We start from the raw sequence: 27,499 nt of genomic DNA on the forward strand, positions 1-27,499 counted from the left end.
TGGAGACTGGCCACAGGCCCCAGCCTCATCGAGGTGAGAACTCAGCTCCTTCAGGGAAAGGGACGTGGTGGGGATGGGGAGAACAGCCTGGGAGCAGGGTCACAGACAATAGTGCGTCGAGTTAGAGGGGACTCAACGGGCCGAGTGGGGGTACCCTATGCTATCCTCTAAGCAGATCCAGCGACACCGACCGTCAAAGGGAACACATCGAATATACAAGCATGCAACTCCGATCCATTGTCACACAAAATAAAAAAAAACATACAGAACTAAAGAAGAGGAGATGCAGGCAGAGGAGAGTGGGAGATATGTTTATGAAACTGGAGGCATTGCGTATCACAGACAGAAAAAGATTTAAAGAAACAGGTGTTAAAACTGAATGGAAAACAAATACGACATCACTTCCTCAGAGTAGATATGGATTTCTCGTTTCCTTTTTTGTTTGATTTTGTGTGCGGCGTGTCTTATGTAAAGAACAAGCGACATGCAACTAACGTAGGAAGCTTCACATTGACAGGATTAATAGGCAAGGACAAACCTTCCTGCTCAGCACGCTCAGAAGAGTGTTTGAGATGGAGGTGCGCAGGTCCGAGTGTAAGAGAGGCGGGATACACTGCCTCAGAAACACTCTCTCACAGCGGCCCCAACCAATCGAGAAAAAGAACAACAACAAAAAAAAACATAACTACTCACACACCTACCGACAGAGTCATGTAGCTCGCATGATTATATTCCAGCTGGCAGATCTGAGAGACGACCTGGAGATCCTGACAGGGCCAACACTATGGGGGGAATGAACCTAGATGCCAAATCCAGAGGGCTCACGGATCATTTTGATTCTGGGTTGAGGGCCTCTCTCTTTATTTAACGACCCCCAATCCTGGCCCCCTCACCAACGCCTCCACCTTCCCTTTCTCTTGTCTTCTAATCCCTTTCACGCAAGGTCAGAAATCCAAACTCAGGGAGTGGGCAAGGTCAGAAACCCCAACTCAGGGAGTGGGCACGGTCAGAAATCCAAACTCAGAGAGTGGGCAAGACCAGAAACCCCAAACTCAGGGAGTGGACAAGGTCAGAAACCCCAAACTCAGGGAGTGGACAAGGTCAGAAACCCCAAACTCAGGGAGTGGGCAAGGTCAGAAACCCCAAACTCAGAGAGTGGGCAAGGTCAGAAACCCCAACTCAGGGAGTGGGCACGGTCAGAAACCCCAAACTCAGGGAGTGGACAAGGTCAGAAACCCCAAACTCAGGGAGTGGACAAGGTCAGAAACCCCAACTCAGGGAGTGGACAAGGTCAGAAACCCCAACTCAGGGAGTGGGCAAGGTCAGAAACCCCAACTCAGGGAGTGGGCAAGGTCAGAAACCCCAACTCAGGGAGTGGGCAAGACCAGAAACCCCAAACTCAGGGAGTGGGCAAGGTCAGAAACCCCAAACTCAGGGAGTGGGCAAGGTCAGAAACCCCAACTCAGGGAGTGGGCAAGGTCAGAAACCCCAAACTCAGGGAGTGGGCAAGGTCAGAAACCCCAACTCAGGGAGTGGGCAAGGTCAGAAACCCCAACTCAGGGAGTGGGCAAGACCAGAAACCCCAAACTCAGGGAGTGGGCAAGGTCAGAAACCCCAAACTCAGGGAGTGGGCAAGACCAGAAACCCCAAACTCAGGGAGTGGGCAAGACCAGAAACCCCAACTCAGGGAGTGGACAAGGTCAGAAACCCCAACTCAGGGAGTGGACAAGGTCAGAAACCCCAACTCAGGGAGTGGGCAAGGTCAGAAACCCCAAACTCAGGGAGTGGGCAAGGTCAGAAACCCCAAACTCAGGGAGTGGGCAAGGTCAGAAACCCCAAACTCAGGGAGTGGACAAGGTCAGAAACCCCAAACTCAGGGAGTGGGCAAGGTCAGAAATCCAAACTCAGGGAGTGGGCAAGGTCAGAAATCCAAACTCAGGGAGTGGGCAAGACCAGAAACCCCAAACTCAGGGAGTGGGCAAGGTCAGAAACCCCAACTCAGGGAGTGGGCAAGACCAGAAACCCCAAACTCAGGGAGTGGGCAAGGTCAGAAACCCCAACTCAGGGAGTGGGCAAGACCAGAAACCCCAAACTCAGGGAGTGGGCAAGACCAGAAACCCCAACTCAGGGAGTGGGCAAGACCAGAAACCCCAACTCTGGGAGTGGACAAGGTCAGAAACCTCAACTCAGACAGAGCAGATGAGGTAAGCTGATTCGACCACAGACCTCTGTTACCTTGGCTCCAGGTCAAGTGCTGAAAGCAATGTAACAGCGATGCCTGAGAGGTGGGGGGAGTACAGAAGGGGTATGTTTAGTGGGTGTAACACCTTTCCTCCCCTCCCACCCTCACTAGGCGCTTGGTGCTTCCCTACAGTGAGAATGGCAGAAGGCCGAAGAATTCCACAGCAAGTAGACACCAGGATCTCCATGGCAACGTTTCACGGCTCGGTGAGGTCGGAACTAGACTTGGTGCCACTGATTAAACTTTGGGAAAAAGTAAGAATTTAACAGACTACTTTCCGAAAAGTTTCAATTCGACTTCGCCACTTGTTTCGAGGCAATTGATGAAAAGGCCGCACCCCAAAGTTTAATTAAAAATATCGGAGCAAAATGCCATAAAGAGATTGAGCTTTTTGTACCAGGGTTGACTGACTGTGGAGTCTTTGAGGTAAAGTCACAGAGGGAAGATCAGAGAGGGTCTGGTGAGGGGAAGGGAGACTAGGACCTTTGGCAAAGCCCAACAGAATAGGAGAGCACAGTTTTTATGAGAGAAATAACAACTTCCTGTGCTGCTATCGTTTATCAAGTGTTACTCACAGTTTTGAGGAATCACAACAATTCCTCAAATATTCGCCATATTGATTAGTGACTTAGAATTGGGAATGGAAGGCCACATAAAGTGATGGTGCACCACGCAGTGAAAGTGTAAACTCGCCGAACTTTAGGCAGATTGTGTTCTGTGGGCAAAACTCTACCAAATGGATTTCAACATTGGTGATTGTTGAGCTACAGTAATAATAATAAACTGACCGCAGGTAAAGAGGGAGCTATCCCATTCTTTCTTCATCTTTCTAATCGCAGCCCAGTCAACCTTCCCACAGGGAGAGTCTGATTGAGTTTTGGGATGATCTGTCATCTGCCGGTCTAGCCTCAGGTAGATCTGTCCTAGCTTCTGATTTGCTGTTGTTGGTTTGAGGCTACACTAAAGTTCGAGCTCGCTGAGCAGCGGAGGGTTCACTGCTTCCGGAGGCGAGAATAGAACTACTTGGAGCTCCAGGAGGTGAAGATCCAACCAAGACTCGCATTTATGTTGCGCTTTTCATGACCTCAGGATGTTCCTAAGCACTTTATAACTAATTGAGCACTTCTGTACTCAGTGCTGTGCTGTTGGAAATACTGCAGCCAATCTGTGTCCCACAAAAAAAAACTACACAATAAAACCAGATAATCTGCTTGAGTGATGCTTGGGGATAAATGTTGGCCCAGGGAGAACACTCCTCGTCTTCAAGATGATGTCACTGGACATGTTACATCAATCCATTAGGGACCTGCCTCTTATTGGAAAGACCTCAGCTCTTGACAGTGCAGTTCTCCCTCAGTTGGAGAGCCTCAACTTGGGTTTTGGGATCAAGTGTCCAGGGAGGTCTTGAACCCACAATCTTCTGACTGAGAGGAGAACATTTTCTACTCTGTGGGAGCTCTAGAGTATGACAGCTGACCCTCGAAGCGAAAGGAAAAAGATGGGCCAATCCTTGCTGAGTGACTTTGAAATTCAGGCCAACACAAAATGGACACTTTGAGCTGAGGGCAGGAACTATCTTGGGGAGCGACGGGCAGGAGGTACAACTGCCCAATCTCTGGCTTGTCAGTGAGTTGGATGAAAAGCTTTGAGAGAGTTTAGGAATTTACACCACGGTGTGTTGTCACTCCTGCCTGGATGTCACAGGGTTCAAATCCCAAGCTCCAGCCCAATCCGAAGCCAGCATCTAAAACTGGTCAAAGTTGTATCCAATGGGGATGTCCACATGGAGCAGTGGGTGGGCAAACAGTGAAAAGGAAACTTTCCATCATCTGATGACTAACAAGCCATTACAAAACCAATGTGATGGCAATGAGACACGGGAAGATTGGATGGAGTGGGGAGTGGGGGTGGGGTGGGGTTGAGGCTGGGGAAACCCTAAGTTGCATAGATTGTGCCTATCCCTTTCTCTCTTTCACCTCATGCACCAGCCCAGTGCAGAGGGTAACAGAAGAGAGAACAGAGCATTAAATTGCCCTAGATCTCCAGTTAACGAAACAATTTGAGTTTGGGGGAGGGTTTTCCTTCATTCACTCTCCAGCCTTGGAGATGAAGACGAGATTGCGCCGTTGATTGACGTTTGGATGGGGACAATGACGGCTGTGGCAGGGAGGAGGAATTACATTGATGTTTCTGTCCTGTAAGACACACCTGCATCATGCTTAATGCAGCGCATGTTATAAACATTTGGTACAAACCACTAAGTCTCATCAAACAGACTTTAAACCTACCCAGAGATAGTATGTGAAACACGTGCTTCACCTCATGAGGCTAAACATGGAAATGACAATTTTTGGAGTTTGGTCACTAGCCCTCAATCTCAGCACCCAGAAAAACACACAAGGATCTACCGCTGTCCTTCAAACCTGCCAGCCAGAGTCATCTTAATCTCCATTTGATTTTGGTTTATTGCAGTTATTAATACCCACAAACACTTTTTTTTTTAAAAAAGTATGATTCAGGCATAGAATCGTCAAATGCTTTGTTCTAATTTAATTTATTTTTTTAAAATGGCACCAAAAGCACTCTGATGTAACAAATGAAACAAAGTTAAAACGAATCTATCCATACTCTGTGGCCTGACGGGTCTTGTGCCAGATTATCTGGTTAGTGAGGTGCAAACAGTGGGGAAACATGGGGCAGGTGAGGCAGAGACAGACAATGAACAGAGTCAAAGAATGATGGAAGAATGGTGGGATGTAATGGCGGGGGACAGGGTGATGGGAGCTTTGGATGGTTGGGAAGGAGGGGTTGATGGGAACAGTAGATGGTGGGGAAGAAAGGGATGATGGGAGCAGTGAATGGAGGGGGAGGAAGGGATGATGGGAACAGTGGATGGCGGGGAAGGAAGAGATGATGGGAGCAGTGAATGGAGGGGAAGGAAGGGATGATGGGAACAGTGGATGATCGGGGAGGAAGGGATGATGGGAACAGTGGATGGCGGGGAAGCAAGAGATGATGGGAGCAGTGAATGGAGGGGAAGGAAGGGATGATGGGAACAGTGGATGATGGGGAAGGAAGGGATGATGGGAACAGTGGATGGTGGGGAAGGAAGGGATGATGGGAGCAGTGAATGGAGGGGAAGGAAGGGATGATGGGAACAGTGGATGGTAGGGAAGGAAGGGATGATGGGAACAGTGGATGGTGGGGAAGGAAGGGATGATGGGAACAGTGGATGGTGGGGAAGGAAGGGATGATGGGAGCAGTGAATGGAGGGGAAGGAAGGGATGATGGGAACAGTGGATGGTAGGGAAGGAAGGGATGATGGGAACAGTGGATGGTGAGGAAGGAAGGGATGATGGGAGTAGTGGATGGTGGGGAAGGAAGGGATGATGGGAGCAGTGGATGGTGGGGAAGGAAGGGATGATGGGAGCAGTGGATGGTGGGGAAGGAAGGGATGATGGGAACAATGGATGTTGGGGAAGAAAGGGATGATGGGAGCAGTGAATGGAGGGGAAGGAAGGGATGATGGGAACAGTGGATGGTGGGGAAGGAAGGGATGATGGGAGCAGTGAATGGAGGGGAAGGAAGGGATGATGGGAGCAGTGAATGGAGGGGAAGGAAGGGATGATGGGAACAGTGGATGGTAGGGAAGGAAGGGATGATGGGAACAATGGATGGTGGGGAAGGAAGGGATGATGGGAGCAGTGAATGGAGGGGAAGGAAGGGATGATGGGAACAGTGGATGGTGGGGAAGGAAGGGATGATGGGAGCAGTGAATGGAGGGGAAGGAAGGGATGATGGGAATAGTGGATGGTAGGGAAGGAAGGGATGATGGGAACAGTGGATGGTAGGGAAGGAAGGGATGATGGGAACAGTGGATGGTGGGGAAGGAAGGGATGATGGGAACAATGGATGTTGGGGAAGAAAGGGATGATGGGAGCAGTGAATGGAGGGGAAGGAAGGGATGATGGGAACAGTGGATGGTGGGGAAGGAAGGGATGATGGGAGCAGTGAATGGAGGGGAAGGAAGGGATGATGGGAGCAGTGATGGAGGGGAAGGAAGGGATGATGGGAACAGTGGATGGTAGGGAAGGAAGGGATGATGGGAACAGTGGATTGTGGGGAAGGAAGGGATGATGGGAACAGTGGATGGTAGGGAAGGAAGGGATGATGGGAACAGTGGATGGTGGGGAAGGAAGGGATGATGGGAACAATGGATGTTGGGGAAGAAAGGGATGATGGGAAAGAAAGGGATGATGGGAGCAATGGATGGTGGGGAAGTAATGATGATGGGAGCAGTGGATGGTGGGGAAGGAAGGGATGATGGGAACAGTGGATGGTAGGGAAGGAAGGGATGATGGGAGCAGTGGATGGTGGGGAAGGAAGGGATGATGGGAGCAGTGGATGGTGGGGAAGGAAGGGATGATGGGAGCAGTGGCTGGTGGGGAAGAAAGGAATGATGGGAGAAGTGGATGGTGGGGATGGAAGCGATGATGATAAGCAAAAAGAGAGGTTGCAAAGAAAGGGAAGGGAGGACAAAGATGAAGGAGGAAGAGCAATGGGAGGAAATGGATGGAGTTAAATCGGTTAAGAATGGAGTTGGAAAATGAAATCCATGAATGAGGAAGATGAAAGAGAGAAAGGGGGAAGGGGGAGCATAGGTGAAGACAGAGAATGCACATGGCACAGCAAGAGAGGAAATGAGGATGTGGAAGAGAGAGAGAAGGAAGAAGAGATGATGAAAGAGGAAGAAAACAGGGAAAGGAATAAGTCTCAATTTATAACAAGACTTAAGAAAGGGGTAGCAATCTCAAAACTAATGATTGCTTCATCAAAACAGTGTGTTTTTTAAAAAATTGCTCATAAAAGAAATGGACAGGATTGAATGGGGGCATAATCCAGCGACTGGCCAATCACCAGACTCAGCATCACAGATAAAGCCAGCACACATCATTCTCAACAGGCAATCCTTTGCAAGCAACACATGTTTGCATGGAACGTAATTCGGGATTGACAATTTAATCCTCATTCTCTGTTTAGAAAAAAGCTCACTGTTCTCATTCCCCATGTCCATCCTAATCCCTCTCATCCCACCCCCATTCGTTACGATATGCTTAGGAGCTCGTTCGTAACTACAGCCTTCCCTGGCACCATGCTCCAGGCCAACATACGCTGGGCTTCTGCTTGTAGATTCATGTAGTCCTTCCCCACCTTGGACCCTCCTTCCCCCCCCCGCCCAGGCCCTGTCCAAATCCCCCACTACCCCCGGGAGAAGAGCAAGGAACCAACAGAGTAACGACAAGAGAGTGACGGTGGACAGCTGAGGCCACACAGAATACCGACAGAGCTTTACCTGCCCCTACATTCTGAGGGTATGCCATGTAGCAGCCTCTTCCACGGGTGCCCCTACCTGAGCCTCGTGCTGCCGCTGCCGCTGCTGCTACTGGGCCATAGGCCGCTGCTGGGAAACCTGGACAGAGGAGGGAAAGAAACAAGAAAAATCATGTGTAACTCTGTTTCAGTTATAACCAGATACCAGGCCTTAGACCACTGCTGGGAAACCTGGACAGAGGAGGGAAAGAAACAAGAAAAATCATGTGTAACTCTGTTTCAGTTATAACCAGATACCAGGCCTTAGACCACTGCTGGGAAACCTGAACTGAGGAGGGAAAGAAACAAGAAAAATCATGTGTAACTGTGTTTCAGTTATAACCAGATACCAGGCCTTAGACCACTGCTGAGAAACCTGGACAGAGGACGGAAGGAAATGAGCAAAATCATGTGTAACTCTGTTTCAGTTATTACCAGATACCAGGCCTTAGACCACTGCTGGGAAGCTTGGACAGAGGATGGAAGGAAATGAGAAAAAGGTGCATAAATCTAGTTGGAACCAGATCACATCATTTCGGGCCCCTGGGTCCATGTCAGCTCTGTGAATGAGCTGACTAAATGTTTCCACAACCTACACTCTCTTACACCAAGTCCCTTTAATTCCTCCCTTTTCAGACACTTACCCCTCTATGTAAGTTATGATTGATTCTGCCACCCCTCCTTTAAAGCAGCATAACCCAGATCTCAGTAACTCACAGAACAAAACCAAACCTGCTTTCAGCTCTCCCATTGGTTAATTCTGGAGTCTCCTCACTCCAAAGTACTTTTATTTACTGGTTTCTTGACATCCACAGGAGAGCAAAAAAGCAGTTTGCAATTTGTTTCCGATGGTGCAGTCGTGCTTTTTTGTTATGTCAGGAAAATCCAGCAACCAATTTGTGCACAGCACAATCCCACATACAGTAAAACATTTTGTTACCGGCCCCATCAGTGACAATGGTTGGTGGGGTGGGAATCAATAACTGGCCTACACACAAAAGGAGAAATCTCTGTGTTCTGCTTCCAGTTGGCTGCAGGATCTTGGTCACATCTTTCTCAGCTGACAGATGAAGCTTCTGTTTAATCTCTTATCTAAGAGATAACATCTCTGACAATACAGCAGCTCCTCAGGACAGCACAGAATGGACTCAAAATGTGGAGAAGCATAGGATAAAACAGGAATCGGCTTACTTCTAGTTTCTTATCTGCTTTCTGTGTGTAACAGTGAGAGAGTGAGAAAGAGAGAGAGAGAAAAACGGGCAATGAGAGAAAGAAGCCACAGACGTGAGAGAGAGTGAAAGAGATGGCAGGAGCAAGAGAAATACAAATAACGAGATGAAAAGAGTGAGGAAAAAAGAACCAAAATGAAAGAGAAGATATGGAAAGATAAAAGGTGTTCGAAGTCCTAGCAGACATCACAGAAAAGAGGTGTTCGGCGGGGTGGCACAGTGGCTCAGTGGCTAGCACTGCTGCCTCATAGCACCAGGGACCCTGGTTCAATTCCCGCCTCAGACAACTGTCACCCCGTGTCTGCATGGGTTTTCTCTAGGTGCTCCGGTTTCCTCCCACAGTCCAAAGATGTGCAGGTCAGGGAATTGGCCATGCTAAATTGCCCATAGTGTTGGGTGCATTAGTCAGGGGTAAATATAGGGTAGGGGAAAGGGTCTGGGTGGGTTAGTCTTCGGAAGGTCGGTGTGGACGTGTTGGGCCGAAGGGCCTGTTTCCATACTGTAGGGAACCTAAATTAAATTAGATAGAGAGAGAGGACAAGTGATATAGTTAAATAGGTAGAGGAATCAAGATGGAAAGAGGAGATAGACATGGATAAAAGGAGAGAGGAAGAGATAAGAGAGATATAGGAAGAGATGAAAGGGAGAGAGTGGGGTTTACAGAGATATAGCGAGCAATAGGAAGAGACTAAAAGAGTATGCTAGTAAAGGATAAGGGTGAGCTCTAATGTCACCACTAGTTAAAATGCCTGCACACCAAAAGGGAAGGCAGGAAAGGGGAACTGAGGACACTGAGATCAGCCATGATTTCATTAAATGGTGGGCAGACATGATGGGCTGAATGGCTGACTTCTACTCCCAGGTCTTACAGCTGATGACAGAGCAGCACTTCGAAAGCTAGTACTTCCAAATAAACCTGTTGGACTATACAGAGGAACCTTGATTATCCGAATACCAATTATCCGTATTTCGGATTATCCGAAGGGGATCTCAAGGTCCCAATAGAAACATTTCGTCAAAGAGCTGTTTCAACCCTGATCGCGTCTTTTGTTTACAGGTACAGTGATTAAAAACAAACTCGGCTCACTGAAATGCTGCTGAGAACAGTCCTGGACAGTCCAGGCACCGTCGCTAAATGACTGACCTCCCGCCCTCTCTCTCCCCTCACACTTTCCCGGGAGTTCTACATAGGAGTGAACCCTAACCACCCCCCTTCCACAGATAATCTCTCCAACATTGCCTTAACAGTTACAGCAAAACGTTGATTGTGTGTGTGCGTGTGTCTGTGTCTGTGTGAGTGTGTGTCTCTCTGTGAGTGTGTGTCTGTGTGTGTCTCTGTGTGTATGTCTGTGTATGTGCATGTGTGTGTCTGTGTGTGCCTGAGTGTATGTGTGTCTGTGTGTGATGTGTCTGTGCGTGTGTGTGTGTCTGTGCGTGTGTGTGTGTCTGTGTGTGCGTGTCATTTGGTGACTTACCCCACAAAGGCAGCAGCAGTCCTACTGTTGATGTCCAGCTGCCCTGGTATGGGGAGTGTCAGATGGGGATGGGGTCGGGGGTCGGACGGTGGTGGGGATGGACAGGGGGCTGGGGTTGTGGGGGTCAGGCGGATGGCGGGGTGGTGTTGGACAGGGTTGGGGTTGGGTGGGGAGTGGATATGGGGGCGGGGGCTTGCGCACAGTATGCTACTGCCTAGTCTCCTGAAGGGGGAGCAGACAGCACAGAAAAGAGGAAATCAATTAACCAAATAATCAATTATCCGAACGAAATAATGCCTGCCCATCTCGTTCAGATAATCGATGTTCCTCTGTAATCTGTTGTGTGATTTTTAAGGTTATGATTAGTTGCAGTCAGTTGAAACGGTGGAACTATCAGCCAGTGTGTGGCATCAGCACTTCCTAGCAAAAAACAACAGATAATTTTAATTTGTTCAGATGATGTGAGCACTTTCGGCTTGGTCAGACTGTATTACCTATCCCTAACAGCCCAGGAACTGCCTTCCTGAACTGTTGCAGTTCATTTGGTGCAGGAACACTCACTATGCTGTTGGGGAGGGAGTTTTAAGATTTTGACCCAGTCACGCTGAAGGAACGGCGTTATGTTTCCAAGTCAGGATGGCGAGTGTCTCGGAGAGGAACTTGAAGGTGGTGGTGCTCCCATGTATCTCCTACCCTTGACGTTCTAGATACAAGTGGTCGTGGGTTTGGAAGGTGCCTTGGTGAGTTGTTGCAGGGTTTCTTGTAGATGGTGGGGGATGTGGCTGGTCCTAGCATAGCTACTCTTGTACCTTAGAGGGGCAGTCAAAACTGGGTGAGGTTGGGGGGTAGGATTAAGGGGTCACCTCTCCTACTTTGACTGGTTACAACAAAGTAAGTTACTTTGGTATAAACTGCTGAGAGGTTGGGGGAACAAAACACCAGCCAGTTTCATTAATCCTGGCCTACGGTCATCCACACGCATGTGGGCAGTCACAAGGGAAAGGGTTGGTCTTGGTTGTGAAGCCCACCACAGCCAAATACCCCACACAGTGTGAAGAAAAGCACCTTAATTCAGCAGATGACATGCGGAAACATAGCCCATGGAAGGGGGAAAGAGATAAAATTGATAAAAATAACTGAAAAGGTGAAACTTGGAGATGTACCAGAATGGAGGTAGGCTTTGGGCCTGTTCCATGAGCCAATGAGATCGAAGCTAATCTTTATCTTTTCGTTAAACACACAGCCCCTCTCAACTATCCCCCCCCCCCCCCCCCATAGTGCCCGCCACACAGGAATATTCAGGAAATCAGAGATTGGGGGCATATCCACATTTATCAGCTCCTCCCCAGGAAAACAATCAACACAAGGCCTAAGCTGTCAATCAATCCAACAGCCAGCAGTCTAAATGGTTTAGGTGGATCTGCTATCATGTTGGGCAAATTCAAATCTTTTCCGATGCTCCCACTGAGCGTGGGAGCGTGTGAAGGAACCATCTGGAGGATGGGTGGACTGCAATAAGCCGAGAGCTCTCCAGGAGCTAAATCCTCCTGCTGTGTACTTCTACTGCCCATGGCTGTCTCTCACTCACAAGTGAAAAACAAACCCTTTCAACATCTGTGCTGGGAAATTTTAAATTCACAGGGATGGAAACACAACTTGGGCTTCAATGGCTGTTTCAAATTTTGTCTGGGTGAAACACAAAGAGATTTATGGTATCTGAGAATTTCAACTTTATTCTGCTTTGCTGCCTATCACTTCCCCAACCATTCAGACACACTCAATGTACAGGTAACTACATTACATAACAGCACCACTCATGACTCCTCAGATACTGAAGCAGTCCATATTCAAATGCAACAAGATCTGGACAATATCCAGGCTTGGGTTGACAAGTGGCAAGTAACATGCATGCCACAAAAATGCCAGGCTATGACCATCATGAGTAAGAGACAATCAAACCATCGCCCCTTGACATTCAGTGGTGTTACCATCTCTGAATTTCCCCACTATCTACATCCTTGAGGTTATCACTGACCATTGACCAGAGACTCAACTGGACTCACCACATAAACACAGTGGCTATAAGAGCAGGTCAGAGGCTAGGAATACTGTGGTAAGTCACTCACCTCCTGACTCCCCAAAGCCTATCCACCATCTCCAAGGCACAACTCAGGAGTGTGATGGAATACTCCCCACTTGCCTGGATGGGTGCAGTTCCAACAACACTCAAGAAGCTCAACACCATCCAGGACAAAGCAGCCCACTTGATTGGCACCACATCCACAAGTATCCATTCTCTACACCACTGACGCTCAGTAGCAGCAGTGCGTACCATTTACAAGATGCACTGCAGAAATTCGCCAAAAATCCTCAGGCAGTACCTTCCAAACCCACAACGTTTCAGTCATAAGTCCTTCATCATTTTCCACTTGTGTTGTCACTTTCAGGGAACTGTGGACCTGTCCACCTAGATCCCACTGAGTGTTGATGCTACTAAGGGTTCTGCCATTTACTGTATACTTCCCTCCTGCATTAGATCTCCCAAAAAGCATCATCTTGCATGTGTCTAGATTAAACTGCATCTGCCATTTCTCCGCCCAAGTCTCCAGCCTATCTATATCCTGCTGTGTCCTCTGGCAATCCTCCTCATTATCCACCACTTCCCCAGTCTTTGTGTCATTCGCAAACTTACGAATTAGGCCAATGACATTCTCCTCCAAATCATTTACAAATAACAGGGGTCCCAGCACTGATCCCTGCGGAACATCACTGGTCATAGATCTCCCGTCAGAAAACACGCTTCCACCACTACTCTGTCATCTATGACTAGGCCAGTTCTGTATCCATCTTACTAGCTCACCACAGAGTCATCGAAGGGTTGTGAATCTGTAGAATTCACTGCCCCAAGGTTTTGTAGATGCTGGGACACGTGACTAAATTTAAGGAAGAGACAGACAGACTTTTAATTAGTAACGGGGTGGAAGGGTAATGGGGAGTGGGCAGGAAAGGGGAGTTGTGGCTGAGATGAGATCAGCCAGGATCGTATTTATTGGTAGATCCAGCTGGAGGAGCTGAATGGCCCCCTCGAATTTCTGGTCCTTATGCTTGTTCTCAGGCGAACCTTGCTCGCATGGGGTGACCATTCAGAAGTACCTCCTCCCTTGGTCAGTCCTCCTCCCCTCCTACTTCTCCTCCAGTTTCTAACCTCTTAGCCCCTGACTTTCTTCCCTCCCACATTAATAGCTGTGGCTTTTACTCCATGGGCCCTGAGCTCTCAAAGTTCGTCCTTGAACCTCCCCTTCTCTTAGACCTCTTACCCGCCCTTCAAAAACTCGGTCTTTGACCAAGCCCTTTTTGGTCAGCTGTTTCCAATGCTTCTTTACATGACTGTGTCCGGTAACCCTGGGACTGTGAACACCTTGGGAAATTTTGTCAAATGAAAAGGTGTTTTATTAATGCAGGTGGTTGTTGGTATTCTGTCTCCAAGAATCTCATCATGATATATGTCAGTGTAACATCACAGAATTCTCATGGCCAATCAGCATATCCTGCATACCTTTCAAACCCATCATTAGCTGCTGCCAACTTCCTACTTGTTTCCCATAGCCTTGCACATTGATAATCAATTCCCACTCACGGTGGCTCAGTGGTTAGCCCAAGCAATAAGGATAAAGATAAAAGTCTGTTAACATTGAGACAGCATATACATATTCACTAATGTTGCCTTGGCCTCCAGAGCTACAGTGCCAGCAACCTGGGTTCAATCCCAGCCTTGGAGGGCTGTCTGGGTGGAGTTTTGCATATTCTCCCCATGTCTGTGTGGGTCATTCTGGGTACTCTGAATTTTCCCACAGTTTAAAGATGTGCAGGTTAGGTAGATTGGCCATGCTAAATTGTCCATTACGTCCAGGTTAGGTGGATTAGACACGGGTTGTAGGACAGAGGCAGTGGGGCTGGGTGGGATGCTCTTTGGAGGGTTGGTGTGGTCCTGATGGGCTGAATGGCCTGCTTCCACACTGTCAGGATTCTATGATGCTAATGCCCTCTAGCATCCCTGGAGGTGAGTTTACAATGATACGGAGTTTACAATGATACGGAGGCTACTGAAAGTGAGTCTAACTTTCTCTGGCATCTGAAGCGGAATTTCTTTGACATTGTTCACATCCTCAACATTCCCCAAACTGCCCCAAAACCAAAGTAATTTTTGAGAAGTTAAATAGGGGGAAGAGTGAGAGGCAAGCTCCCACAGACAGCAGTGAGGCAATGACGGGATAATCTGTTCTTTCCATGATCTTAGAAGGACTCAAAGGACCTGTCAACTCTCCAACCAAACAGCGACTGTGGGATCTTTCTTGATCACCTGAGGAGGCCAGTCACTAACTTTGGGGATATTTCTGGCAACTCAGTGCTCCTTCAGTACTGACTCACCAACCGTTATGAAACACGCTACCAACTGAGCTGAACTGGTGCTTAAAGTTAATCAGCATCTGGACCGCTTGATTGAAGGGAGAGAGTCAGGACGGAAGTCAGGCTGTCTCAACAGACTTCATTCCTTCATCGGCGGTCCCTCGCAGAGGAGGATGGCTCTTTCCCACTTTCAGGGTGAGCCTGTAAGTGGCTGGACAGACCGATGGGGCTCCCACAGACTCTATTACACTTGGGGGCAGGCGATGGTCGCAGGAAGGGGGTGGGTGGGGCGTTGATGTGGCAGCGTGCTCCTTAGACTGTATCCACCCAGCTTCTGCTTTTTCTCCCACAGCAAGTCTCAAGGTGACTGATTCCTTCTCGGACGCTCCTCCTCCACTTTGGATACTCTTGGGCCATAGATTCCCAGGTGTTGGTGGGAATGCTGCACTTCACCCAGTGAGGCCTTGGGGCTATCCCTGAGGTGCTTTGTGCATAGACACTTGGAGAGGTTTCACATTCCCAGCACGATTCCCAGTTTAGCTGAATTCTGCACTAACCTACCTCCTGCCTGCTACCCCATTTTAGAGGGAGCACTGGTGTCTGCATTGGGTAGCAAAGACTGGACTCCCTTAATGCTGTTTCCCAGCTCTGGGCCTGTAGCTCTGGAGGCCATGGCAACATTAGTGAATATGTAAATGCTGTCTCAATGTTACCAGACTTTTATCTTTATCCTTATTGCTTGATATGGAAAGCAAAACAAAATGGACTCAGGATTCCAGGGATATATGAAGCAGTTTAGAGGGCAGCTCAACACCACCTTCTCATTTAGGGATGGGTACTAAATGCCAACCCAGCCAGTGACATCTGAAGTGACCCTTCAGAGGCTGGCATCCCTTCACCAATCACCCTTTAAAATCAGATTTATTAGAATTCGATTTATTAGATTAGATTACTTATAGTGTGGAAACAGGCCCTTCGGCCCAACAAGTCCACACCGACCCGCCGAAGCGCAACCCACTCATACCCCTACATTTACCCCTTTAACCTAACACTACGGGCAATTTAGCATGGCCAATTCACCTGACCCGCACATCTTTGGACTGTGGGAGGAAACCGGAGCACCCGGAGGAAACCCACGCAGACACGGGGAGAATGTGCAAACTCCACACAGTCAGTCGCCTGAGTCGGGAATTGAACCCGGGTCTCTGGCGCTGTGAGGCAGCAGTGCTAACCACTGTGCCGCCGTGCCGCCCATCATTGTCATGTGTTATACAAAGATACAGTGAAAAGTGGTTTTTCGCGCGATAAATGCCATGGTCTGGCGTCATCTTGTAAAACTGAATACAACGCAAGATTTTACTGCTGTATAGTTTATCTTGTAGCCCTTCTGTTTGCGGCTTCACATTCACTGGGCTCTCTGTAACAGAACTGCCTCTCACAGGTCTTCAGCACAGTCAATATCCCGGACATTCACCCTTCTGTCAGCCAGGGCTCCCTGACTGGACCAGGTTAACAGCCCCAATCAGGGAACTCCTATTCTATGAGGTCCACCTGGCTGACCTCGTTACAGTGCCCACATCCAATGAATGAACAAAATGAAAATATTAAGAGTGACTAAGAGTCCGTTAGATGGACTTCTGGGCCAAAGAGTGGATCCATGTAAAGATAAAGCCGCCATTGTTCCAGAGAACAACACAGCTGCTCTTTCAAATGAGAGACAACAGGTGGTGGTTTAACCTGAGGGTCACCACATCTCAGGAAATGGGGACACATTGGGAAGGAAGCACCTTCATGGTTGTCTCAGCTGGTGGAGGTGACCCACACTGTTGGCATTGCTCTCATTCGCAAACCAATTGTCCAGCCAACTGAGCCAATCGACTCCTACAACAAGCAGTCTAGTGCCTTGTTTGTGGCAATTCTGGATGGATAAGATACATTGGGCTGAGTGATCCTCTCTCCCTCCCCCCCAACTCCAGGTTGTGTTGGAAGTATAAATCTTCACCACTGCAGTCACATTCAGTGGGAGGCAAAATCGGATTGGCCAGTCTACAAGAAGGTCACGAGCACAGTCAGCTGAAAGCTACTGACCTATATATGAATTGAGGAACCCACAGCTATCAGAAATACTGAGAGGGTCACTCGAAAAACCACAATCACCCTCTCAACTACTTATAAGAAGTTTTATTTTGTTTCATTTATTCACTTTGTGGGATGTGGGAGTCATTGGCAGGGCAGGGTTTATTGCCCATCCCTAGTTGCCCCTTGAGAAGTTGGTAGTTAGCTGCCATCTTGAACCGCTGCAGTCCATCTGCTGTGGGTTGACCCACAATGCCCCGAGGAAGGGAATTCCAGTATTTTGACCCAGCGACAGTGAAGGAACGGTGATATATTTCCAAGTCAGGATAGTGAGTGGCTTGGAGGGGAACCTGAAAGTGGTGGCATTGCCATGTAACTGCTGCCCTTGTCCTTCCAGATGGAAGTGGTTGTGGGTTTGGAAGGTGCAGTCCAACGATCTTTGGTGAATTTCTGCACTGCGTCTTGTAGATATTACACACTGCTGCTACTAAGCATCAATGGTGTAGAGAATGTATACTTGTGGATGTGGTGCCAATCAAGCAGTTACTTTGTCCTGGATAGTGCCAAGTTTCTTGAGTGTTGTTGGAGCTGCACCCATCCAGACAACTGGGGAGTGTTCCATCACACTCCTGACTCGTGCCTTGTTGATGGTGGACAGGCTTTGGGGGAGTCAGGAGGTGAGTAAAAATGACTTGCTGTGTTCAAGTATGGTAAAGAAAGATCTATGCAAAAACATGATGAGGGCAGCTGCTTAAAAGTAGAAAGAATCTTTCAATGCAAGTAAACTGGCTTTCACAGGAAGATGGACGGTCTGAAAATCTCATAGAGAAACCCATTGAGCAACATACAATGTGGTCCACACAGAGAGTGCAGTCTCCTGGTCAGAGACGAGTGCTTCATCAACCAACAACAGCCAGTATTTGCTCAAAGGGAAAAAACAGTCACCGAATGTGAATTACTCAGTCACTCGAATGTGATCTGTTTAGAGTCCAAAAATCTTGCTTAAGAAATGGACACGTATGTTTCCTCAGCCATCTTGTCAAAACCAAACTGAAGTGAAACGGAACTTGTGTCAATACGTCAAGTTTATTTTTACACATTACTGAGAATAAATTACATAGAAACTCACTGGAATGTCATTGGCAACTTCAGTAAAAAAAAAACTCTTTTTAATAAAGAGCAGTTTTCTGAACATTGCTTCCTGGGTAGCTCTACCCGTTTAATTCAACTCCAACTGTAGCAGCTGGACATTTTCCTTTTATGAAAGCATATTAATATATTTACTTCAAATACACACAGCAGTCAGTGTGAGGATGAAGGGAGATTTATCGTAGAAACTTCAAAGGTTTCCTGGCCCCTGGGAAAAGAAATATTCCATCCAGTGATTCACTGATGTGTTCCAAGGAGGATGTTTGGGACCAGTTCCAGGTTGACTTAGTTGAACTGGTGAATGAGCTACCTCACAACAGTAATCCAACCACTCTCTTCACAAACTGTCACAGCCAAATTAACACCAACTTAAGCTGGATTGAACCGTTGGGAACCAGATTTTTTCAATGAAACAATTGTGGTCTAAGAGCCTGGGCTCGAGAATGTAAGTCAAGCAGATTGCACACACTTCCATGACATTAATCGCAAACTACTTGCATCGTTGGACTAGCTATGACCGATGGTCTTGCAGTAATAGACAATTAGACAAATCTTCCACAAAACAATCTTAGTCAAACAGTCATACAGTACAGAAACAGACCCTTCGGCCCAATCAGTCCATGCTGATCATGTTCCCGAACTAAACTCATCACCTGCCTGCGCTTGGCCCATATCCCTCCAATCATTTATTCAATTACTTATCCAAATTTCTTTAAATATTGTAACTGTATCCGCATCCATCACTTCCTCAGGAAGCTCATTCCGAACTCTCTGTGTAAAAAAAAGTTGCATCTCATGTCTTTTTAAAAATCTTTCTCCTCTCACCTTAAAAATATACCCACTTAGTCTTGAATTCCCCACCCTAGGGAAAAGTCATCTGCCATTCACCTGATCTCTGCCCCTCATGATTTTATAAGCGTTTGTAAGATCACCTCTCAACCTCCTGCACTCCAGCGAAAAAAGTGCCAGCCGATCCAATTAGCTCAGACCCTTCATCATCAGCAGCACTCCAGCAGAGAAAGAGACCATGCTGGTGTTTGTACACCACACTCATAGCTTCTGCAGATCCTTCTAGTCAATTCTCCCTCAAGGATTGAAACACAGGGGGTTGGTTAGCTGGTTAGCTCAGTTGGCTGGACAGTTGGTCTGCGCCACAGAGTGATACCAACAACATGGGCTCAATTCCCCCTGCACTGGGTGAGGTTACAATGAAGGACTCTCCTTCTCAATATTGTCCCTCACCTGAGGCGTGGTAAACTCCCTACCACTCATCTCCCTCCAATAGGAGAGTGGGTCTACAGTGATCTCATTGGCTCACATGCAATCATCTTATTTACCTCAAACATTCCTTGTGGTAGCAAGTTCCAGATTCCCACCACTCTCTGCTTAAAGAGGTTTCTCCTGAATTCCTTAATGGTCCCTGTCTGACATTTAGACGGCACCTTTCCAAGTAAAGCCAACTTTGATAAAGTCCCACATAGGAGGTTAGTGAGCAAAATTAGGGCGCATGGTATTGGGGGCAAAGTACTAACTTGGATTGAAAGTTGGTTGGCTGACAGGAAACAAAGAGTAGTGATAAACGGCTCCATTTCGGAATGGCAGGCAGTGACCAGTGGGGTACCTCCAGGATCAGTGCTGGGACTGCAGCTTTTTACAATATATATTAATGATATAGAAGATGGTATTAGTAATAACATTAGCAAATTTGCTGATGATACTAAGCTAGGTGGCAGGGTGAAATATGAGGAGGATGTTAGGAGATTACAGGGTGACCTGAACAGGTTAGGTGAGTGGTCAGATGTATGGCAGATGCAGTTTAATGTGGATAAATGTATAGTTACCCACTTTGGTGGCAAGAACAGGAAGGCAGATTACTACCGAAATGGAATCAATTTAGGTAAAGGGGCAGTACAAAGAGATCTGGGTGTTCTTGTACACCAGTCAATGAAGGTAAACATGCAGGTACAGCAGGTAGTGAAGAAGGCTAATAGCATGCTGGCCTTCATCACAAGAGGGATTGAGTATAGAAGCAAAGAGGTTCTTCTGCAGCTGTACAGGGCCCTGGTGAGACCACACCTGGAGTATTGTGTGCAGTTCTGGTCTCCAAATTTGAGGAAAGATGTTCTGGCTATTGAGGGAGTGCAGCGTAGGTTCACGAGGTCAATTCCTGGAATGGCAGGACTACCTTATGCTGAAAGACTGGAGCGACTGGACTTGTATACCCTTGAGTTTAGAAGACTGAGAGGGGATCTGATTGAGACATATAAGATTATTAAAGGATTGGACACTTTGGAGACAGGAAACATGTTTCCGCTGATGGGTGAGTGCTGAACCAGAGGTCACAGCTTAAAAATACGGGGTAGACTATTTAGGACAGAGATGAGGAGAAACTTCTTCACCCAGAGAGTGGTGGCTGTGTGGAATGTTCTGCCCCAGAGGGCAGTGGAGGCCCAGTCTCTGGATTCATTTAAGAAAGAGTTGGATAGAGCTCTCAAGGATAGTGGAATCAAGGGTTATAGAGATAAGGCAGGAACAGGATGCTGATTAAGGATGATCAGCCATGGTCATATTGAATGGTGGTGCAGGCTCGAAGGGCAGAATGGCCTACTCCTGCACCTATTGTCTATTCTTTAAGTTTATTCTAGCAAAACCTTTCTTGATCTTAAAAATGACGTTGTTACAAAGTTAAAAATCACACCACACCAGGTTATAATCCAACAGGCTTCATTGGAAGCACTAGCTTTCGGAGCGCTGCTCCTTTGTCAGGTGATTGTCATTGGATGGCCTCTTGCTGCACTGTTGGGATTCTATGAGTCATATCAGAGGCAGAGCAAATTCACCCCAAACTCAGGTACCTGCGGTCTCCTGCCTTATTGGCAGCAGAACTCCAGGCACAGATCACACTTAGCAGTCTCCCACGGTGGTATATGGTGCAAGTTGAATTCAACAAAACCCTGGAATTAAGAGACGCAGAGGTGTTTCAGAGACTTTTAGATTACTACGTGAATATGTGAGGGATGGAGGGACATGGACGGAGGGCAGGCGGAAGGGGTTAGTATAATTTGGCATCATGTTCAGCACAATATCGTGGGCCGAAGGGCCTGTTCCAGTGCTGTACAGTTCTTTAGCCCAGGTACTGAACTTTCATTAATCACTGACCAGGCCAGCATTAATTAACCATCCACAATTGCCCAGGAACGTATCAACCACACTGCTCAGGATCTGGAGTCACATGGAGACCAGACCAGGTAAAGATGTTCCCTTCCCTAAAGGACAGTAGCCGACCTGACCTGATTTGGCTAGTTTTCACTGCAACAATCGGCAATCATTCGACTCTTAGAACTGTACAGCACACAGGAACAGGCCCTTTGGCCCACCATGACGCCAAATTAAACTAATCCCTTCCACCTGCCCTCGGTCCATATCCCTCCATTCCTTGCATATTTGTGTGCTTATCTAAAATTCCCTGAAATACCCCCTATCGTATCTTAAATCTCGGTTTTTGTTGAATTCAACTTCCACCATCTGCCGTGGCAGGATTTGAACTCAGGCCCCCAGAACATTCCGGGGTCTCTGGATTCACAGCCTCAGCCGTCACCTCCCTGCGTGACCATCCTCACCTTGAATGAGGACCAAGAGGCAGCACTGGAGACCATTTGGCCCATCAAGACAGTCTTAATTCTTTTCGAAGAGCAGTCCAGTCACTCCTATGCATGCATTCTCTCCCCATAGTGCTGTGATTTTAATACCCCCTTTAGGTATTGAATTAATCCCCCCTGGAAGGCAGTGATCAATGCTGTTTCTAGTAATGAATCCCAGACCCTAACCATTCACCAAGTAAAAATGTCTTCCCTCAATCTATTGTCAATGAAAACAGTTTGGTGTTGGAAAGCAAACAGGGCTGGAGCTAGGAAGAGGAAACTAGAAGACAGAAAGATTCTAGGCTCTGATTTCTTTCTTCTTGTTTTTGTTTATTTTATTTGTGTGTGTCTCGCTGCCTTTTTGCACTTTTCTTTTCTTATTACTGTCACTGAGGCTTGACGTGATACAATTCTCTCGAGCCTTAGTTCCCAAGCTCAAACCACAGAACTGAGAGAGAATGTGCAAATCGAGGGCTCAGCTGCTCTGTGATCCGATAGGGCAACAAAACGCATCACCATGGCAATGAAAGGACCTGTTCTACCAAATGAAAAGAGCTATCGTTGCCGGTGGGGGAATATCGCACAAAGCAGAGGCGGGTAAAGGAGTGCAACTCAGTCCCGATGGTATCCCAACCCTCCCTCATTCACAACACTATCAGGGAGGGCTCTACTCCCCTAGACTTTGCTGAAACCATCTCCAGGGTTGAAATGTCCAATACCGGGGGAGGCATGTATTTAAGGTGAGAGGGGGAAAGTTCAAAGGAGATGTGAGGGGCAGGTTTTCTTTTAAACACAGAGAGTGGTAGGAGTGTGGAACGTGCTGCCAGAGGTTGTAGTGGAGGCAGGTGTCATAAGGGGTGGTTAGATAAGCATACGACACTCAGACTGAGGGAATTCTTTCCCACCTCTGTCTGAAGTTCGAGACTCCATATTTTGCAAGTCAGGATTGTAGGATTTGGACCGAGGGCAGGCGGAAGGGATTAGTTTAGTTTGGCGTCATGCTCAGCACAGCATTGTGGGCCGAAGGGCTGGTTCCTGCGCTGTCCTGTTCTACGTTCCATCTCGGAGAGTTTCACACCAGATGAGGTCATCTCACCTTGAAAACAGCCCCTTTTGTGTTCTTGATGGCACCATCAGAGTTTGCACAATGTTTATCCAGCGGTCCAATGCAAGCGCCTCCCATTCCCTCCCACCACCCCCCATCTCGTGTGTAGATCCAGACTCAGCACACCCCCACTCCCCCATGCCATTTACTCAGACTCAGCAGAATCCTGGAAAATCACAGCACGGGAAGAGGCCATTCAGCTCACCAGCTGAATAGCTCTTTGTAACAACTGATGTGCATTGCTCTCCCTGCTCTTTACCTGTAACCCCTGGATATTCCATAACTGCAGGTACACATCCAACTCCTGTCTTATGCTTTTCACCTAATGGGCTTTTTGGCAGAGATTCTACATCCCACTAGAACATGAAGAGTAGGCCATTCGGCCTCTCAGGTCTGTCCCATCATGCAATGGGATCCCCGCCATGTTGGGAGACTTCAAATCAAAGTGGTCAATCAAAAACCTGTCAAATTCAGCCTTGATCATGTCGAATGATCCACATTCCATGTTCTCTTGAGGATCAATGATCAACCACACTCAGACAGAGGGAATTCCTTCCCACCTCCGTGTGAATTTGGAAACCCCGTATTTTGCAAGTCTGCTTCCCTATTTCTAGATACCCCTGCAATGGGGAAACACCACCCGATACACATACCCTGTTGAGTACCCTCGGAATCTTGTACGTTTGAATAAGCTCACTTCTCATTCTGCTAAGCTGCAGTCCATATAAAACCCAACTGCACATCAGCTGTTTCTCATGGTATTCAGTTGGATGACATTCATCGGGATTTCACGTGACCCATATCTGATGGCATTACTGCCTTAGGTTTGATGGGTGTTTGTAATGCAGTGGTAGTGCCCCTATTCCTGAGCCAGGAGGCTCAGGTATAAGTCCCACCTAGTCCAGAGCTGTGTAATACCATCTCGGAACAGGTTGATGATGGAAATGCCTGTCATGGCTGTTAAATTTAGCAGAATGCAGTGATGTGGTGGTGTTCACTCATTCCTGCTGTCCTACCATCGATCTCTTGGAGCAGTGGGGGAGGTGTGTGTGTGGAGGTGGGGGAGTGGGGGTGAGGACAGAGGTACTGGCTTGGGCGAGAGCTGTTGGAGATGCTTGGGTGAATTGCTGCAGTGGGCGCCATAGATAATAAACCACTGCCAGAGCACACAGCCCGCTGAAGGCCATTAGTCTCCACATGGGTCACTCGCTGTTCTCCTTCCTACGTACCCGCCTCCTCAAACTCCCTCCTCCCCTCACTCTCATCCTCTCCTCTCTCTTCCTCCTCCCCCTCACTGTCCCTCCACCCCTCACTCTCCCTCCTCCCACTCTCCCTCCTCCCCTCACTCTCCATCCTCCCCTCATTCTCCCTCCTTCCTCCCCTTGCTCTCACCCGCCCCTCTCTCTCCCTCCTCCCTTCACTTTCCTCCCCTCACTCTCCCTCCATCCCTCACTCTCCCTCCTCCCCTCACTCTCTCTCCACCCCTCACTCTCCCTCCATCCCTCACTCTCCCTCCTCCCTTCACTCTCCCTCCTCCCTTCACTCTCCCTCCTCCCTTCACTCTCTCTCCTCCCCTTACTCTCCCTCCACCCCTCATTCTCTCCTCCCCTCACCCTCCCTCCACCCCTCACCCTCCCTCCTCCCTTCACTCTCTCTCCTCCCTTCACTCTCTCTCCTCCCCTCACTCTCCCCCCACCCCACACTCTCCCTCCTCGCCACACTCTCCCTGCACCTCTTGCACTCCCTCCTCCCCTCGCTAAACCCCACCTGTAAATCAAGTCTCTCTCCTAGACCAAGAGATCTCCCCTCCCCCAACACAAGGCCACGTCACCATTCCCTGTTCCAACAGAAACATTTCTCCAGAAGATTGCCAGAAGCGAACAGAAGATGTTAATTTCTGATTTCTTTGTAAATACTTGAACTTTAAATGCAATTTTATCATCAGCTATTTATCTCAGCTCATGTGATATGAATACAAAGAGATTGGGAAAGGTTACAAGTTGTAAAGGTTAGGCTCACTGTGATTCCCGGCTGAGGTAGGTCTGTGGTACCTGGTGGGGAGAGTATAGACTGATGGAGCACAGTAAACAGGTAAAATGTCACTACGTTCCAAGACACCGCTTGCAGCACAGGGATGCAGTATTCTGAGTCACTGCTCACACTGAGCATCAACACTCACTTCGAAATCTGTCTGGCTGATTAATCATTTGGCAAGAACCCTTCAGTCCCCTTTAAGCTTCCCTTTTTAGTTTCATCTTAGTTTACTCCCATTGAAGGTGCTGATTACCCACTAACCCTACACGAGTGGTCATTCACACCAGGGTGAGTACTCTGAGCAATGTGGCCACAGCAGGCCACTTCGTCCTTGTTTGATATCCAGGTCATTTTTAGGGGTGAGCGGACAGAGAGATGGAGAAACGATCTTGGACGAATTAGTCCAACACATGGTTCACATGAACACCACTCCACAATACAGCACACACCACTCTACATGCAACACTCACCACACAGACACAACACACACCACACACCCACCGCTCCACACACAACACCCACCACTCCACACAACACACACACACAACTCCACACGCAACACCCACCGCTCCACACACAACACACACAACTCCACACACAATACCCACCGCTCCATACACAACACACACAACTCCACACACAACACTCATTGCTCCACACAACTCCACACGCAACGACCACCGCTCCACACACAACACACACAACTCCACACACAACTCCACACACAACACTCATTGCTCCACACACAACACACACAACACCCACTGCTCCACACACAAGACCCACCGCTCCACACACAAGACCCACCGCTCCACACACAACACCTACCGCTCCACACACAACACCTACCGCTTCACGCACAACACCCACCGCTCCACACACAACACCCACCGCTCCACACACAACACCCACCGCTCTACACACAACACGCACCGCTCCACACACAACACCCACCGCTCTACACACAACACGCACCGCTCCACACACAACACCCACCGCTCCACACACAACACCCACCGCTCCACACACAACACCCACCGCTCCACACACAACACCCACCGCTCCACACACAACACCCACCGCTCTACACACAACACGCACCGCTCCACACACAACACCCACCGCTCTACACACAACACGCACCGCTCCACACACAACACCCACCGCTCCACACACAACACCCACCGCTCCACACACAACACCCACCGCTCCACACACAACACCCACCGCTCTACACACAACACGCACCGCTCCACACACAACACCCACCGCTCCACACACAACACCCACCGCTCCACACACAACACCCACTGCTTCACACACAACACCAACCGCTTCACACACAATACCCACCGCTCCACACACAACACGCACCGCTCCACACACAACACCAACCGCTTCACACACAACACCAACCGCTTCACACACAACACGCACCGCTCCACACACAACACCAACCGCTTCACACAAAACATACACACAACACCCACTGCTCCACACACATCCACCGCTTCACACACAATACCCACCGCTCCACACACAACACCCACCGCTCCACACACAACACCCACCGCTCCACACACAACACCCACCACTCCACACACAATACCCACCGCTCCACACACAACACCCACCGCTCCACACACAACACCCACCGCTCTGCACACAACACACACCGCTCCATACAACACACACAACTCTACACACAACACTCATTGCTCCACACACAACACCCACCGCTCCACACACAACACCCACCACTCCACACACAATACCCACCGCTCCACACACAACACCCACCGCTCCACACACAACACCCACCGCTCTGCACACAACACCCACCGCTCCACACACAACACCAACCGCTCCACACACAACACCCACCGCTCCACACACAACACCCACCGCTCTGCACACAACACACACCGCTCCATACAACACACACAACTCTACACACAACACTCATTGCTCCACACACAACACCAACCGCTTCACATACAATACCCACCACTCCACACACATGCACCACTCCACACACAACACCAACCGCTCCACACACAACACGCACAACTCCACACACAACAAACAGAACTCCACACACAATACCCATCGCTCCACACACAACACGCACCACTCCACACACAACACGGACCACCCGACACACAACACGCACCACTCCACACACAACACGCACCACTCCACACACAACACGCACCACTCCACACACAATACACACAACTCCACACACAACACCCACCGCTTCACAAACACCCACCGCTCCACACACAACACACAGAACTCCACACACAACACACAGAACTCCACACACAACACCCACCGCTCCACACACAACACGCACCACTCCACACACAACACGCACCACTCCACACACAACACGCATCACCCGACACACAACATCCATCACTCCACACACAACATCCACCACTCCACACAACACGCACCACTCCACACAACATGCACCACTCCACACACATGCACCACTCCACACACAACATGCACCACTCCACACACAACACGCACCGCTCCACACACAACACGCACCGCTCCACACACAACACCCACTGCTCCACACAACATGCACCACTCATAACATCCACCACTCCACACACAACACACGCAACTCTACACACATGTAACAGTCACACACAACATGCACCACTCCACACAACACGCACCACTCCACACATGCACCACTCCACACAACATGCACCACTCCACACACATGCACCACGCCAGACACAATACGCACC

General features: G+C 48.6%; 1 protein-coding gene across 18 annotated transcripts in view; it reads right to left on the reverse strand.

The window, feature by feature from the left end:
- msi2b (musashi RNA-binding protein 2b) overlaps window positions 1–27,499 on the reverse strand; it is a 591,732-nt gene that overhangs the window by 89,235 nt on the left and 474,998 nt on the right. For 12 of the 18 annotated variants that reach the window (XM_087977257.1, XM_043718231.2, XM_043718228.2 and 9 more), the window contains exon 11: window positions 7,596–7,712. In XM_087977257.1, the coding sequence (XP_087833383.1) occupies window positions 7,596–7,712 (117 nt within the window). The remainder of the gene's footprint in view (window positions 1–7,595; window positions 7,713–27,499) is intronic. The other 6 variants (XM_043718227.2, XM_087977258.1, XM_087977259.1 and 3 more) reach the window with 1 other exon arrangement.

Source organism: Chiloscyllium plagiosum, unplaced genomic scaffold (assembly GCF_037043375.1).
Source record: "Chiloscyllium plagiosum isolate Xiang-an unplaced genomic scaffold, Cpla_swu_hap1 HiC_scaffold_31, whole genome shotgun sequence".
NCBI lineage: Eukaryota > Metazoa > Chordata > Chondrichthyes > Orectolobiformes > Hemiscylliidae > Chiloscyllium > Chiloscyllium plagiosum.